The sequence below is a fragment of the Xenopus laevis genome, chromosome 2L, assembly GCF_017654675.1.
Source record: "Xenopus laevis strain J_2021 chromosome 2L, Xenopus_laevis_v10.1, whole genome shotgun sequence".
In the NCBI taxonomy this organism is placed as follows: Eukaryota; Metazoa; Chordata; class Amphibia; order Anura; family Pipidae; genus Xenopus; species Xenopus laevis.
In genome coordinates, this window is record NC_054373.1 from 62553616 (window position 1) to 62572421 (window position 18806).

At 37.9% G+C, this 18806-nt stretch overlaps 1 protein-coding gene across 2 annotated transcripts; it reads left to right on the plus strand.

Annotated features, from left to right (window-relative positions):
• The first annotated feature begins 776 nt into the window (after window positions 1–776).
• Window positions 777–17499, plus strand: pafah2.L (platelet-activating factor acetylhydrolase 2 L homeolog). 2 transcript variants are annotated; one of them, NM_001092115.2, is given in 10 exon segments: window positions 777–1087; window positions 2466–2616; window positions 4253–4349; window positions 4959–5027; window positions 6007–6136; window positions 8087–8197; window positions 8677–8768; window positions 11830–12000; window positions 12437–12585; window positions 17237–17499. In NM_001092115.2, coding segments are annotated over 10 exon segments (1158 nt in total). In that variant the 5' UTR covers window positions 777–997; the 3' UTR covers window positions 17335–17499.
• The last annotated feature ends 1307 nt before the right edge of the window (window positions 17500–18806 follow it).

The window sequence follows — 18806 nt, forward strand, 5'->3', positions numbered from 1 at the left end:
CCATTGATGTTTGCAACTGTGGAGCAAGTTTATATAAAAGCTAACAGATTTATTAAACGTTTGTGAGTATCCCATCTCAAACCCTAGGAGGTGTCACTGCTTTTAAACACCTGGTTATAGGGCAAATTAACCCAGCAGGTGAAGGGAAAAAACACTTCCCCTAATGAGTATGACCCCACAGAAAGGTATATAATAAAATAAGAATTACTAAACTATATCTTATTACATCTCTTTCTGTCTATCCCAGAGTTGGTTAATTTACAAAATTCACAGTCCAGTCACATGTTTCATCCCACCAGGTCTTAGTGATTCCAATTATATCATAATTTTTAGAGCATGCAATTAACTTTAGGTAGGTAGGTCTCCCATTTTACCTGACAAACTCCGTGCATTTGCCAGCATACAGTGGATGTTACTACATTTCCTTTTGTAGTTTACAATACTTAATGGAGAATTATATGTTAAGTTAGTTAGTTTTCCTTGTAATGGAGGGACCTCCTTAGCTGGTAATCTGTATGCCCTCCTCACTCCTCCGCCATGACCCCTTACTAACCCCACTGCCCCTTCTACCCTAGCTTCCCTATTATTCTTCCCTATATAGATCTTCCCTATATAAATTAAGTTTTATATGTTTATAATTTTTGGAACAGCAATATTTATGTACACAGTAATATATACTGGAAATTAAGAAAACATTTTTTGCAGGCACACAGTTCTCCCTGGTCATAACCAAGAAGCAAACAATTAACACTAAGCTCTGCAGGCTCTGCCTCCTCACACAGGAAGTACCCACTCCTCCCTCCCTGTCTTTCTTGCTTTCCTTCATGTCTCTTCCTCTCATATCGTAAGCTGCACTAAACATGACAGAATATACTCCAGTGCTGCTCCCACCCCCTCCCCTGTAATATTTTGGACTTTGGTACTTGCTTTTGCAACCTGTTACATAACCTAACTGGCAGCAGTCTGTTGCGTTCTATGAAGCATTGCTTTTACACAAATGGGAGTTCAGTTGTCTTTAAAGTTGCCCCCAGTGACTGGGCCGCACCCTGTAAGCTGCACTGATATCATGGTGGGACACAGCAAAGAGGTAATATGCTCATAGGGTCACTGTAAAGTTAAATATTGTTACCTGTATCTGTCTGTATACACACTGAACTCTTCATTTGCATTTACTTAAACATGACTATATCCTCAGTGGGAATTGTCTGTTTAATGTTACTAGGCTATCCTTAAATAAAGAACTGTTACTGATATAAGCATAGTGCAATTCTGTATGTGTTTCTAACCAGCCATCAGCATGTCTTTTATCGGTTTCTGTCTCTGAAGAGTTCTGGTAATTTAACCTTTGATGCTGAGAATGCAAGATATACATCTCCTGTTCTGCCAGCAAGTTGTTAATGTTTCTGGTTCCTGGAATGTAAAGGGGTAGTTCACCTTCAAATTAACTTTTGGTTTGTTATAGAATGACCAATTCTAAGCAACTTTTCAGTTTGTCTACATCATTGCTGTCCAACTGGTGGCCACCGCCATGTTACAATATAAGGCTAAGTACTTTATAAAGATGATTATTACATGTCAGCTCAGAAACCAGTACAACTAGCATCAGACATAATCAACCCTGTAGCATTAGCTTATATTACAGACAAACCTCATTTTCCGCTTGTAAATTTGCCACAACCCCTAAGCTTCTCAGCAGCTGTTCTGAATACACTGAGCATGTGAGTGTCACAGACACTTTGCAAGATGGTGTCCCTCTGTGGCAAGTTTGACGTCCTGGATCATTGCTGCTATTGAAATGCTGAAACGTTAGGCTAGTACAATAAGTTCTGTATGTAAAATATACCATATTTCACCATATTCATTTTTAGGGGTTAGTTCTCCTTTATATTGCAACATGCAGTTGCCAGAAAATGCTTCCATCCTTCAGGACACAGTGCCAGAAAAAAATACTGGAACCAGAACATATTAAATGATCACCAGTATATTGAAACCTTTTTTTCCCTACACACTTTTTCATTTTGCATCACAAATGAAGGTGCTGAATAGTACAGGTATGAGACCCCTTATCCAGAAACCCGTTATCCAAAAAGCTCCAAATTACAGAAATGCCATCTCCCATACACTCCATTATAAGCAAATCATTTTATTTTTTAAAAACATTTTTTTCTGTATAATAATGACACAGTCCTTTGTAATTGATCCTAACTAGTCTGCAGGAATTCATATTGGTGGCAAAACAATTCAGCCAGGTTGTATCCAATGTTTATGAGATTTTTAGCAGATGTGATGTTTGATAATTGAAATTAAGGAAACCCCAGGTCCTGAACATTCTGGATAATAGATCCTATACCTGTATTGCATTTGCTATATAAATATGCATACTGTATATTGCTAAAGTAATCTATACTATTTAGTCCTTGATGTGAGAGAAGGTATATGCATATTCTTTGTTTTATTCCAAACAGGGAAGTTTTTTTCGTCTCTTTTACCCATGTGGCTCTTCACATGATGTGCAGTATCCCATGTGGCTACCACGTTCTGAGTATGTCACTGCTTTGGCCAAATACTTAGGCTGGGATAGCAGCATTACGCCATATATTTCTTCACTGATCTTTGGTAAGCAAACATGTAACTCATGCCATAGATTTTGACAAAGTAAAGTAACATTACATGCAGTTAACTTTTTCAGATTATCGTAACCAACGCAGATCACTACATCTTCAAATTGTAAAAGGGACATCTGCCATTGACTTCAACATGACCTCGACAGGTTTTAGCTCGAGTATTTTCAGATTCTTATTTTTAGCAGCTTTGAGGTATAATAAATCTCTAAAATTTTGAGATTTTTTTTTCTCTAAAAATTCATATTTTCCCCTTTAAAATTTTGATCAGAAAAAAAAGAGGTTTAATAAATAGGCCTGTGACAAACATGCAAATGTTTGTATTTATAGAGGGGGGTCTGTTGCATGTATATTTGGAGGACTGATATTCTAGTTACTACTGAGAGGATGAAGAGCAGGCCAGGACTGGCAATCTGTGGGTTCTGGCAAATGCCAGAGGGGCTGCTATGTCCCATAGAAAGTCAGTATTTAGTGGGCTGGTGGGAGCTGTTTGGGCCTCTATGTGGGCTGATTGAGCCTCTGTGTACCTGAAATGCCAGGGCCTATTTTAATTCTCAGTCCGGACCTGATGAAGAGATGCTTTTAACTTCAACAGATGGGCCTTGTGCTATTCAAGTGTAGAACAAAGATGTTAGCAAATGCTGAGTTGCAAAATTGGAAATAATCATACAAAGATTTTTGAGGTGGGGAAAAGAATAAAAATAGTTGTATAAGTCTACCTCAGGGTTACCAAACTTAACTTGAGATTTTACCAAGTTACATACTACATTGCAGATAAGAAAAAACCATGTGGCCACAATTACAATACTTATATATATACATGCATGCGATACCCTATACAGAATGCTTGGGGCCTGGAAATATCAGGATAATTAAACAAATGTAAAGCTTAAAAAGCCCTGTAAAGTTGTTTTGAACCTGACATATGGAGGTGACTATCCTCTGAAATGGTATCATTGAAATGGCATAGTAAAACACAGCAGCAGTGTGCTGGGCTCCCTTATACTATATTAACTTCCATATATTGACTTGGCCATAGGTCTAGGAGTCTCTTTACAACAAACCTTTGCACAGAAGTGCTGGAGGTGTTCCTAGAAGCATATCTTTGCTTTACATTTTGCCAACAACACAGTAATGGCCTGTGGCATATTGTTTTTGGATGCTTTGCCTGCTGTGCTTTGATTTTACCTTTTCAGCTATTTGGTAAAATGCCTAAAATTGCACCCTAGTCTAACATCACTTGAAATAAATTGTAATATTACACAGAAAGAGCAATTTAGATAATACAGAGGTGTATAATATTGTATTCATTAAAGTTTTAAAGTATAATATTGGATTCATTGGTTAATAGGTCATTTTGATGGATATACAGTTTGCTGTAAGGAACTATCCACTATCTGTTCCACTAATCCATCTATTCCACTAATGTAATCTGTACAATCATACATGTAATGTAGTCATGTCAGGCAATAAGATATATTTATATTAATTCTATAATTTAGTTTAGCTGGTGAATGTACAGTATATTAGAGATTAGATCTGATTTTGGTGTCTTTTTGTGTTAATTATGCATTGTAAGCATAAGCCTTGCATGTTTCACAGCCACAATTATTTTAACATTTGGTTTACAGGACATCCTCAAGTCCCAGTTCCATGGAGTGCTCCATTTGTGACTGGTGTGGACAAGAAACCACTCATCATTTTCTCACATGGACTTGGAGCATTCAGGTTGGATCTATAGCCATAAGTATTAACTAAATAAACAGAAAATGTATAATGAAGTTCAAAACACCAAACCAATATAAACAGTAACAACATTTTTGCATCAACATGTGTGTTCTTTTCATTAATTGTTATTTTATATACATAGCATAACTTTTTGCATGTCATTATATAGACAGGGCTTAATTTTACCAAAGTTGCTGATGTTTCCGCACAAGGAAACTTAGGGTGACTTTGGAAAAAACAAAGTGCTGTGTATGTTTTCCCACCAGCAATTTACTTTATTGTTGTCGAAAAGAATTTGGTGGAGATTAGACCCTCACAGAAGAGATTTATTGCAGGCAACTAATCTCCTCATCTGCCAATACCCTAATGTACTCTGTGCAATCTAATTATCTACCTCATAAGGACCAAACATGGTGAAGAACAATAGAAAACAAGTATGCCCAAGCCATATTAATCAAAGTCATGTTGAACAGAGAAGGTGAATGATTCTCCTTATGCTGTACCCAAATTTTAGTAGTTTAAGCATGCCAATACTCATCCATCCTAACATCACAATGATTTAGATACACATTACCCTTTTTGCGAAGTTCTGAACACTTGTCTCCTCAGGACAGTCTACTCAGCTTTATGTATGCAGCTTGCATCCCATGGATTTCTGGTTGCAGCCCTAGAACACAGGTAAGTGTTTGCCGCAGCTCAGAGATATTAATCTTCCAAATATATACACACTAGGATTTGATTATGAGTAAAGGTGTCTTTCTATCCGAGAGAAAAAAGGAAAATATAACTAGTGTCATATTTCCATTTTTCCATAATAAATATCTCAATGAATAAAGCCCCCCCCATATTAAATATATTCCAATAACAGCTGAAACACTCACTTCTGATTAAAACTGACTGTCCTTCATTTCCTGTAACACTTTGTGATTAGATGACTTAGGGATCATTTATCAACACTGGGAAAATTTGCCCATGGGCAGTAACCCATGGAAACCAATCAAATTGCTGCATTCATTGTTCTACTTGCAGCTGACTTTAAAAAGCTTATCACTGATTGGTTGCTATAGGTAACTGCCCATGGGCATGATAAATGCCCAGTGATGATAAATGAGCCCCAGTGACCCTTCATAAGATATAATTCATGTTGTCCTTCAAGTCAGGCCCTTTTTATCCCTGTTCAGAAACCCATTCTTGGATTAAGGTATTCAACAGAACATTGAAGAAAGTAGCCAGAAAATGAAGAAATTGCTAGTCTGCTTTAAAGTAATCCACAACCAGTACAAAGTCCTTAAATAAATGTGTTCCTTTTAATCCATACAATTAAAGTTTAAAGTTTAATTTTGCAATGAAATAGTAAGAATTATTTTATACCAGGCAATATGGACTGCCATGGTGCTCTCAACTATAAATTCAGCTGTCAAAAAAAGTGATACTGATATGTGGCAAATTTACCTATAGCATTTCTTCAGTTGACTAGGTAAAACATCAAACACAAATTTACCCCTTATCAAAATAATCGCTGTACATGCCAGAAAGAGAAGAAAACTGAAATGTATGTGATCATACATTTCTTTGAGAGAAAAGGCAAAACAATGTTTGTGCTTTGTCACATGACTTTTTAAATCTGTCAGGCAAACGCTATAATTCTATATTGCAGGGATGGCTCAGCATGTGCCACATACCATTTTGCAGATGATGATCCCACAAATGCACCTTTAAAAGAGGTTTGGGTCCCGTTTAGCAAAGTAGAAGTGGGAATGAAAGAGTTTTACCTTAGAAATTACCAGGTATTCCATATTTTTTGTAATTTATTTGATTCTATACCACAATTCTTGTAGATTACAGATAATCTTCTGTTTGTTATGGGACATGTTATCCAGAATGCTCGGGCCTATGGTTGTCAGGATTGTCAGGATAACATTTTTCCGTAATTTGGATCTTCATACCTTAAGTCTTCTAGAAAATCATGTAAACATGAAATAAAACCAATAGGCTGTTTTGCTTCCAATAGGGATTAAATATATCTTAGTTTGGATCAAGTACAAGGTACTATTTTATTATTACAGAGAAAAAGGAAATCATTTTTAATAATTTGGATTATTTAGATAAAATGGAGTCTATGGGAGACAGCCTTTCCTTAATTGGAGTGTTCTGGATAATGGGTTTCCGGATAATGTATCCCATACCTGTACAATGTAATAATGGACAGATATATATATATATATAGGAATTGGGAAAGGGTTTACTTTAATTTTTAGAAAAGAACTGTAGAGTATATACCAACTCAATGATTTAAACGACAATGACTTAACAATGCATTCCACCCAAGTGTGTGAAGAAACAGTAATTTAATGCCTAACACAGACTTTAGCACTGACATAAAAATTAAAAAACGTCATAAAATGCAGGGGACTCAAGAGGTTAATTCTCCTACAGTCCCCGTAACTGTAGTCTAAGCCCTGAGGGCAATAAATGTTCCTATTAAGCCAGAAGCAGTGTAAGTAAACCCCAATAGAATTGAGTGTGTTTTGCCTGTAACTGAAATATTCTATGTACTGGGAAGTTTATATTCCTACCTGTTAATACATTGTTTTTTGGTTCAAGAATCACTGGTGGCCTTCATAATTTCAAGCAATGTGTGTGTTGAGATTTACAGTGCAGCCTCCTTTGACCCTTCCTCCACCTGTTGTTAGGGCTAATCTTTGAGAGAGTGTCATAAAGCTAAAGGTGTTCTGCCTGAGAAGAGAAAAACTATATTTAGGCAATATAGGCAAGAAATGGTCACATAAACTACTTAGTATGATATGTCAGTGGACATTGCACTGCCAAGAAGCAGGGTAGAGTTTGGGTTTTTATAGCATCTAGCTGGTATTTTCTCTACAGATCTTTTGTAATATTTAGTATCCAAAGTGTCAACATCTGAATCATTTACTGTATGTTTTAAGGCAATGGCACACATAGGCTTTGTCACCTCCTAGAGATCGCCTCTCCCACATGTAACAAAGCATCGGAAAATACCCTTTAATCCAGAAGAATTGGGATTGCTGTATGTCAAATGCTTTACATGTAGCAATATGGCCTTCTTCCAGATTTTCCCTAAATTAAGCTGGATCACCACATGTAAAGTGTTTTACATGCACTGTCCCCCTTTAATTTTGTATTAAAGGATATTTTCAGATACTTTGTTGCCTGCAGTAGATGCCATCTCCCTTGGGTAATAAACCACTACATGTGTTATTGCCTTTATGGAGCTCCAATACTGCACTTTAAACTTTGAACTCTGATATTTTTTACTTTTTACCTTTTCTTTAATTGTGCCAAAAATATGTAATATATGGTGGCATTTTCCACCAAAGAGGGGTCATTTACATACCAGAATCAAGTGTACAAAGTGCAGATAAGTCACAATCTGACAATTTTTTCAATTTGCTTAGTGTGTTCTGGTATTTAGGAATTGCACTCTGGAAAAAAGCCAGCAATGTATTGGTGCAGGACAGGAGGCACATAGTTGGCCTGTGCCCCCAGATGGTGCTTATTCTAAAGGGTAGCATTCCCTTGGGCACAAGTGAGCACAATAAGCTTACTATTGTTCCCTTTAGTGCTGTAGCAATTGCTCCCCAGGGATCTGAGAAACAAGGTGTCTTGTTTGACCAGATAGAACTGTAATATTAACACTTCCTATTTTGTGCATTTTGTTTATTTTCTCATAAGCTTTTACCACTGTGTTTTTCTTTCAGCTCCATCACAGGGCAAATGAGTGCGTCAGAGTCATTCAAATTCTGCGAGACATCAACGCTGGAGCAGTGTTTAACGTTTTAAAGTCTGATTTTGACTTGCAAGCACTAAAGGTTCCAAGTTCAAATGCAAATTGACGGGGAACACTATTATATTTAAAAAGTTACAGATGTCTGTGACTGTTGGGGAAAAAATATATTTCTTAATGACAACTGCACACCCAGTGGAGGTTTTAGGATTCAGGCTCAGGGCAGTGGCGACTCTAACCCAGGTCAATAGTCACAATTAGCTTAAGTTGCAGATCCTCATTCTTCCAGGAGCTCCTCCTGTTAAATATATATTTATTAATGACACCTGCACACCCAATGGAGGTTTTAGGATTCAGGCTCAGTGCAGTGGCGACTCTAATCTAGGTCAATGGTTACAAGCAGCTCAAGTTGCAGATGCTCAATCTTCCAGGAGCTCCTCCCATTAATTCTTTCAACTCACCTGAGGCAAATTGCATGCACCACATGTGTACACAAACTCTAATAACATTAATTGTTTTATCCAATCTCTCATGCATGTTTATCTCCAACTTCTTCTTTCTTAGGGCAGAATGGACTTCAACAATGTAGCTATAATGGGACATTCCTTTGGTGGGGCTTCTACACTCCTTAGTCTGGCAAAGGATGATACATTAAGGTAAGAGTCTGTACTGACTGTTCATATTGCATGTAGTGCTTTGACAGTGGCCTTAATTGCAATCAGTTTGTTTAAAATACAAAAGAATTTTCAATGGCTGAATTATCACATACACAGTTGATCTATGGGCCACCTAGCATAAACAAAATCACAGTTTTAAATAAACTTTTAAAGTATAACTCCCAAACTTGGTTGCCCTTTTATTAGACTGTCTTAAATATATTGATAATGGGTTGAGTGCAGAGGACCTCTTGTATTTTGTGGTCACAGCCTCATTGCACCCCCGCCTAATGGTTTTAAAATTAGTGGTGAGCACAACATTTCCTTGTTTGTTATAGTTATACAGGAGCAGTGACCAGCTCCATGTTGTAGCCCCCACCCTTCCCAACTATAGTCAGGTGATCCCACTGGTGTCTAATAAAAGGGCAGCCAAGTTTGGGAGTTTTACTTTGAAAGCAGCAAGTAAGTTGCAGGTAAAACTTAGTCCCTTTGTAAAATATATAATGAAGCAATAGAATTCTTAATGAATCAGATGAAGATTGAGCATAGGACTGGCCAGATATGGGATGACTTTGATGTAGTTGGCCATCTTAAATATATTGCAATATATGGACAAACAATCCCTGTTTTGTTTAAAGGGTAAGGCATTTTTAGTAGCAGTATGCACAAAATGTCTCTGTCTTAAATATATTGATAATGGGTTGAGTGCAGAGGACTCTTGTATTTTGTGGTCACCGCCTCAATGCACCCCCGCCTAATAGTTTTAAAAATTAGTGGTGAGCAAAACTTCCTTGTTTGATTTGAATAAGGGGCAGGAATAGGAATATGAATAGGAGAGGACCTGAATAGAAATATGAGTAATGAAAATTAGCAATAACAATACATTTGGAACCTTACAGAGCATTTGTTTTTAGATTGGGGGTCAGTGACCCTCATTTGAAAGTTGGAACAAGTCAGAAGAAGAAGGCAAATAATTCAAAAACTATAAAAAAAGAAAAAATGAAAGCCAATTGAAAAGTTGCTTAGAATTAGTTATTCTATAACATATTAAAAATGAACTTAAAGGTGAACCACCCCTTTAAACTAGTGTGTCAGGGATGTATCAAATACAAAGAAGCATATAGTCCATTTGACATCTACTGCCAAAGACCTAGCGTGTTCATAAGTATTGGAAGTTGCTATAAGGTAAGGCCTAAACTATGGCTTAATGTCAAAGCTAGCATAGCCAGTAGTCTTCACTAAGTTCACATTCACAGCAGAAAATCCTGTTGGCTTCTATTCACCACCTGTTAAGTTTTGACCCAAACAGTTTGTTTTTCTAAGGCTTGTTCAGGTCTCAACTATCTGTTTTCAGCCTTGTAAAACCCATAACAATAACCTGGCCAATAAATGAAAAACATTTAAATATTAAGATACATGCTCTCATGTTTTTCTATCAACATAACATTGCAGAGTTATAATCAAGTACATTATCAGAGCTGTCAACTCCCATTATTTTACTGGGAGTTACCAGATTTTTTGTCCTCTGGTCTCCTGTCACTTAGATTCATTCCCCCAATTTCTGATGATTTTGCACGGTTGCAAGCAAAAATCTGATGCACTACTTCAGTGACATCAGTGAGTGGTTTCTGTGGCTTCAGGAGGAGCTCTGCGTATATGTCACACACATGACAAACCTGGAATTTTTTGTGACGTCATGCACCGGGAGCTGTCAACTCCCCCTATTTTACTGGGAGTTAACAGATTTTACACTGTGTCCCCCAGTCTCCTGCCACTTACATGCATTTCCCAGATTTCACTTGATTACAGGCAAAAATGCGATATGCGCAGACTGTTTCAGTGACGTTGCGGCTTCAAGAGGAGCACTGCACATGAGAGTAACGTCACTTCCGTTGTGGGACGTCACATACTGCCACCAGTTCCCCCAGCAAGCTATATTGAAAAGTTTACAACTCTGTATTATTATTACAGAAAGAGAAAGTAATCAGTCAAAAATGAGGAATTGCTTTTTACATTAGCATTGCTTTCAGGGTAAGGATGATTTCTGTATAATAGATCCCATATCTTTAATTGAAGGGTAGGACTTACTCCTCAGGCACAATATAGATAAAGACTGGGTTGCCACCCATGTAGTTTTGAACAGGACATCCCAGTTTTTCAAAGGGCTGTCCAGTTCAAAACTTTTGGTCCATTGGAAAAAACTGGACAGAAATCCAGCCAATTGCATCTAAGTGATGCAATAACCCTGCCCCAGTGTTAATTACACTTCTGAATCTGGAAATTAATCTGCATGCAACCCTACTTATTTTAATGCCTGCAAAAAACACTAAGAATATCAAAAAATAGAGAAAGCAAGTTTATATATGCTGTTAGGTCCAATTCACAAGGTGAAGACAATCAAGTCGTTTTATGCACCTAGCTTCCTTTTGTAGTAGCTAATTCTGCCAGTCAACCGTTGTTTAGGCTCAGGATGGTGGAATGATTAAACTGTACTTAGGGGCCTATATATTAAACCTCAATTTTCTAAGGTCGAGTTTTTAAAGGGGAAAACTTGAATTTTTAGAGATGAATTAAAGCTGCTAAAAATCCAAACCTGAAAATACTACAGTTAAAACCGGTGAGGTCGTGTAGAAGTCAATGTCAGCTGTCCAGTTTACAATTTGAAGATGTTGTGATCTACGCTGGTTTTCACACAAAAATCCAGAAAAGGCAGGGTATTCATGGCGATTTGGGCATCAAACTAAAAAAGTCTGTCTGATTCCAATTGTCGCACAATTTTGTCGAGACTTTTCCCGCACCAAATTTTTCTAGCTGATTTCTTGATAAATGAGTTAAATTCGTGGATGGGAGTTAGGTTGACTTTGTTTTAATGAAAACAATGACATAAATTTGCATTTTAGTAAGTACCCCCTTAGTAAATAAAACCACAGTATAACTATCATAAGCTACTAATCTTTTTTTGTAGGTCAGTTTTTCCAAAAACCACTTTTCCAGACTCTGCTTATGTTTTCGGGCCTATGATTACTTGCTGCTTAATATTTTTTACTCCTTTTAACCATAGGTGTGCCATTGCACTGGATGCCTGGATGTTCCCTCTGGAGGATGCTTCCTATACTAACATCCAGAAGCCAATACTGTTCATAAATGCAGAACATTTCCAGACTACTTCTAGCATCCAAAAAATGAAAAGACTAAATGCTGGGAACAGGGAGAGCAAAGCTATAACTATTCTGTAAGTCATGATCTTATAATCAGATGTTTTATTTACCTGAGAGTTTTAGGGTTGTTAGCAGGTAGTGTATATATATTTGTAATGAATTACTTGCCCCTGTTTCACAGTTTAAGGAGATGCCTGCCAAAGTGGAAACTACAGTTATGGGAACCCTTATCCAGAAAGCTTAAATTATGGGATAGCCTCCTCTCTTGATGTCTTGATGACGCAGGGTTGTGGTACAAATCATTTCCAGATTCAGTTCAGCATGCTGCTGAAAGGTGTTTCACCTTGCATTCCACAGTAGGATTTACCACTTTTTTTATAATGAATGCCTTGCAATCATGTCATTCTGTACAGGAATATATTCCTTTGTATGGTATGTAACATTTTCGGCCATGCTGGTAATTCATAGATTGGATAATGTTTTTATATATTTACTGTCTCATTCTTTCAGAGGATCTGTCCATCACAGCCTGTCAGATTCTGCCTTTCTATCTGGGTTTCTTGCTGACAGAATCCTTCAACCCCGTGCAAAGTTAAACCCAGAGCAGTGTTTGCAAGCAACCATCACATCAGCCCTATCCTTCCTGCAGAAACATTTAGGTAACAGTTCTCTCTAATTCATTTACTGTTAACAATAGTTCCTTAGTGCTGGTTTGTGCTTATGTTTATAGTACAGTTTGGTACAAGCAATATTGCTCTCTTGAATTTTACTTTTTTTACTCAGCCTCAATTTCTTTACACATATTAAAATTAAACGAGCTTTCACAGAGTGCTGCATTCACTTTGGGCTCAGTTAACTGGCTTTCCTAATAACCCAATAAGTTGGATCTTAGGAAACTCTGTCACTACATCTCAGGCATTACTCTCCCCTCCCATGGGATCCCTACGTAGGGTGTGGAAAATGGCAAACACTCTTCTAAATTCTCCTGCCACTGACCCACTTACACCTTTATGGCGCAACCTAGATTACCCCTTACTGTTGAAACTAGGCCCGATGAGTCTCTGGTCGGATCGTGGCGTGAATACGTTAGGTGATGTGTGGCATGATGGCAAATTGATTTCTTTCGCGCAATTAAAGGACCAATTCCAAGTCCCACATACCCAATGGCTGACCTTTCACAAGCTCAGCCGTGCTCTCACTGCCACACACAAGAGCCATGACTTATCACTGTCCACGCATCCCCTCTTGCTATATATTAAGAGAGGTCATACGAAAGGTCTGGTCACTATGCTTTATGCTAAGTTGCTACAGGAGGTGCACAAAAACAACCTAGATGGGCTACGGTCAAAATGGGAGGTAGATGTGGGCACAATTCTGGATGAGGAATGGCAGGAAGCGCAGGAATCCCCTCAGTTAGTATCCCCCAACCATAGATTACGGCTAATTCAACTGTATATTCTCCATAGGGCTTATTACACCCCTGTCAGACTTCATTATATTAATGCCAGCACCCCGGATGTTTGCACCAGATGTGCTTTGGACAAGGGTACTCTGATACACATGCTGTGGAGCTGTACTAAGCGCTCCGCATACTGGAGGAAAGTCCTAGACACCTTAGATGCGGTGCTCCAGGTGACTATTACCAGGTCGCCAAAGGTGTGCATCCTGGCCATAATCCAAGACTTGAAGCTGAACCATCACCAGTCATTTTTCCTTCTTGAGGCCTTGCTACTAGCCAAGAGGTTAATCACTCAGAATTGGAGATCTGTGGCTCCTCCTACCTTCTCTTCCTGGGAAGCAATAATGCAGGATACCTGTAACACTGAATACCTAATGTACCTGAAAAGGGGAGTCCCCACCAAATTTCATAAAATTTGGGGGCCCTGGGCCGACCTTTACCCCCAACATCCAAGACGACTTCTAGCAGTTTAGACTGCCAGGGTTCAGGGAAGGTGAAATGTGTGATTATAATGTTGTGAACTGTTGTGCCTATGACGCAGTACTGACTGCATGTTATTCTTTCTGCACTATGTTTTGTCTAAGACATGTAACTTGTGATGTACTGTTCTTCCTTATTTTGATTTTGTTTTGTACACTACTTATGTTTTCTACTCAATAAACTACCCAAATTTAAAAAAAAAAAAAAAAATTAAACGAGCTTTACCTTAAAGACAAAATACCTAGTAACAGTAGCGTCACTAGAGGGGGGCGGGCCCTGGTGCGTGACGCACAGCCGGGCCCCGCCCCCTCCCTGTACGGCCGCATTTGTCAGTGGCGCGTGAGCTGCAGGGGGGCCCTGAGGGGGTGCGGGCCCTGGCCCGCTCGCACCCCCTGCTCCCCCGGTAGTTCCGCCACTGCCTAGTAAATTACTGTTATCAGTCAGTCATGCATTAATGTATTTTATGCTTGTTTACTTCAGTATTGATAGGTTTGTCCCAGCTTGTTAGAGACTTTAACGACAATGAAGACAAGGCCAGACAAAGGTTCTGCATACCATGAAATCCAAAACTTTATTTTAGCACTATGCAAGCATAACATACCTGACTGGGAACTGCAGTATATCCTGAGAACATGTTAAGTACAGAACTCTAAAACCTTCGCCCCCTAGGCACCTCTGCCCCGCTTGTATTTACGGTAGATGTGCATGGTATGGGTTTACTATGGGATGTCCACGTACAGCCCCAGTGATGTCCTTCTGGTATTTCCCTCATTTTCTATGACAGCTAGAGTGAATAACTTTGATGCATCTGTTCAAACAAGGGTCTAGAATAGTCCTTGTAACTTTTATTCAAATAAATGATGACAAATTATTTGCAGTTCCATAAAACCCATCTCCCAGAAATATCAAAGAAAGGACCCTGTTCTGACCTCATTATCCAAAGTGATAAAGGCCATTTTTATGCTCTCAAATACAAGCAAAAATATATTTCCTTTTGTTTGATCAAACTAAGTTCTTGTTCTTTCATTTTTTATTTACAAAAGAAACACAGTTTCAAGACAAAGCACATGACACAGACATTACCAGTGGTTACTAATGAAAGCCCAGAAAGGCTACAAAACCACACACTATTATCTGTTATGCATAACTACCAAACTCAGTATATTCTTGTGAACAAATATGCCGTTAAAGTATATATTTATATCAACAGGGACACAGAAATAGGCTTAGTCCAGCCCAAAGAAACACCAGAGGTTGTACAGCTCCATTATTCTGCACTGTTAGACTGAGATGCACTTTAAAGGAAAACTATACCCCTCAAACAATGTAGGTCTCTATAAAAAGATATTGCATAAAACAGCTCATATGTAAAACCCTGCTTCATGTAAATAAACCATTTTCATAACAATATACTTTTTTAGTAGTATGTGCCATTAGGTAATCATAAATAGAAAAACTGCCATTTTAATAAATAAGGGCCACCCCCCTGGGATCGTATGATTCACGGTGCACACAAGCAAACCATACATGTTAGGTCACATGAGCCAATTAACAGACAGAGTCTTTTGCTTCAACACTTCTTCCTGTTACAGTTAGAGTTGTATTTCTGGTCAGGTGATCTCTGAGGCAGCACACAGACCATCACAACATGGTGGTTCAAGGCAAGAGATGTAAAAGGGCAATATTTACTTAAACATATATTCCAGTTTGGTAAAATTCTTTAATATGCCACTTAATTTGATATCATCTATCTGTTGCTCAAGTCTTCATTTTAGGGGGATAGTTTTCCTTTAATTACATTTTTTAATCAGTTATTTACCAATTCACTGAATGCACTGTTTGTTCTACGCAGCAGTTGATAGCATGGTTGTTATGCCTGAGGCCTATGGGGTTAACTGAATATTTAAACAACTCCACCAGTGAGAATCCATTCTGCTCTTGCCTTCGCAGTATTTTATAACAGTGCTGAAAACGGATTCCTTCCAGTATGGCATTGATTTGCAATTGACCTTGTCACCTAAAATTGGGTCCTGTTGGTCAACAGCCATGAACCTGATACTCATCATTACAAACCTTTGGGAAAAAACTTTAGGTGTCAGGAATTAACAAAGAATTTAAATTGTAAAAAAGTTCAATAGAGCACCTGAAGTATATTTAATCAATTACAGAGATAATGGCACCCTTAAATTCTCAAGGATTAGTGATTTTGCTGTCTGCTATTCTCAAAGAGTAGATTGTAGAAGATGTACATGCACATTAGCTGACAAGAAGTTTGAAGAGAAAAGAATTTGCAAAGTAATTTGGCTAAAGTTCCAAACTGGGTCACTGGGAGCTCAGCCTGAAAGCTTAGATAAATACAGTATTTTTTCAGCTCTGTACTTTCTTACTTCCTTTTCCATCTCTCTCTCTTCTTTCTCATATTCCCTTCTTTTTTGTTCTCTCCTCTTTTCTGTGTTTTAATTTCTCTGCTTTTATTGTATTTCTGTTCATGCCTCATGGTATTCTCACCACAATTTTTCCTAAATGATAGATGTACAATTGTGCATCTCACTACATGGAGTAGGACAATACATATGTTAGCTGGTTTGGGAAATTATAGGATAAAAGATACCCAGGCTTAATTGGAGTTCTTCTGGTTGCTAATGGGCTAGTTCAACCCTTACCAACTGCAACCCCCCCCCCTTTTAGCTGTGAATATTATAGGAGACAAAGTTTGCACAGTACCAATACCAGTTTTCCACTCCAAACACTGGGTGGAACTTATCAGATAAGTAAGAAGAAAAACTGGATAATAATGTAATTTCTGCAGAAGTAAATCTCTTGGAAAAAGCTGACACAGCTTTTTGGTCAGCAACACAAACTCATTTACACTGTATTAAAAAGCATGTTTATTTGCACATATTTATGCTAATTATACTAGAACTAGACCATTTGAGATATTATTTGACACACAGACATTAAAAAGATAATAACATTTGCGGTCAGTGACATAAAATTATGGGTAGCATTGCATCTCAGAACAGGTATTGAAAACTGATAGTGGATTCTGTAGATATATCCTTAAATGATAAGATATTGAAAGCACAAATTGCTATCTCTCTTCAAAGACATAAATGTGTGCAATGACCCTGTGCTCTGTCCACCAAAAGATCACCACACCTTCATTCCATCTTAGATCCTAGAGGAATTGTGCACTTTTACACATAATAGCAGTGTTTGCTTTCCCCTGGGAAATCACTCACTGTTGCAGCTGATGCAATGCCTAGGCAAGTTGCCTATAACTGAAAACATTGCTTTTCTATATACAGTATTCTCCTTATTTTGCTTTCACATCACATGTGTCATACTGTTATATATCTTTTTTCTAATAGATCTGCCTGGAAATATTCCTAGCCTGGACAGTCTAAGTGAAGAGATCAGAGCTTGCATTTTATCAGACTTTCCAATCACAAATTCCAGCAAACTTTAAGATATTCAGAAAAAGTGGCCCACCCATCCTCATACACAGCAAAACCGTGTGCCAAGAGTTTGGGGCAAGACTGCGACAGGAAGGTCCATTGTTTCATATGAACGGACTCTTGCTTTAAATAAATGCTTTTCTGTTGGAAAATAAATGGTTTAGTCATTGTGAAAATAAAAAGTCCTTTTGTCTGTCTCACAGATAAAACTGCTGGGTACATTCACATTACAGTTCTCGCTGTGACAGATACAAATTCTATAGAGGACACACAGCTTGTAATGTTAAAGTGCAAAGCAACTCACAGCACCCAAGTCTGCACTAAAATATACATGCTTTATGATTTAACTGTGGCATCTCTTTAATGAATGAGTGGTGTTGGAACATGCCAGGGATCCCTAGTCAAAAAGGAAACATTTTGGCCACGAAATGTCTTGTTAAAATAACAAATTATATACAATCACATTACGTATTAGATGGCAGATTTTTTTAAGCATTTATGTCAGGGATGTCCAGTCTGAACCTTTCCCAAGTTACAAATGCCAGCATTCCACCAACACTCAAAGGCAGTCTGGCACAATGTTTCCTATTTTTGTGGGGTATGGTAGCAATACAGTGCTCTGTGTGTACAGCTGGGGAACGAATCACTACCTTTATATACTAGCAAATCTACGTAAGATTGAGCTTGAAATTCAAAGTAGGGAAATGTTTTTTGATTTTTGCCCAGAAACAACCAGGGCAGAGTATATGGGATATGACCCACAACCTATAAAAGAATGTTCAGTTTGGAATCCATTGTCACACAGATTATGAACTCTACTCCTAAGAATATGGATACAGGTTAGACCCCAAATGTAATTTTTAGCAACTATTTACTTCCATCCTACCAAAACAAAGAGTGATACAAGGGTGTCCATAGTTCAATCCTGACACTGCACAGCATTTTAATTATTTTTGTTTTAATTTGCTCCCTGCCTAAAGTTTTTCTATTTGTTTTTTACCTGCCCAAATGGAAATGGAGTGGGAAAAGAGAGAGAATCTGAAGATTCAACAAGTTCTTTTAGAGACACCTCTACTTTTATAAAACCCAATAAATACATTAAATGGTTCTTCTTCCTTTCATTGAGATTATTTCTCCCTGTTAAAACCTGCATTCCTGACAAATTATTAAGGCTAGTGGTCCAATTCAGATTTAATTGGTTGTTATGAGGGGCATAAATTCATGTCAAATACTCATCCAACAATTAAGCACATTTCCACCCCACACCAGAAAAATACATTAAGATTATATTAAAAAGGATTTTCATGCATATCGTTAGTCTAGCTCTCTGAAATTGTATTTTATTCTTACATAAATTAGGGCATAGATTTAAAGAGTTGTCTGCTGTCATCATCAGAGCCGTAAATAAATTATTTTTAATCACATTAGTGTGTGTCCTGTGACCTAATTTCTGTTGCCTCTGAACAATAATCAATGAAGTTAG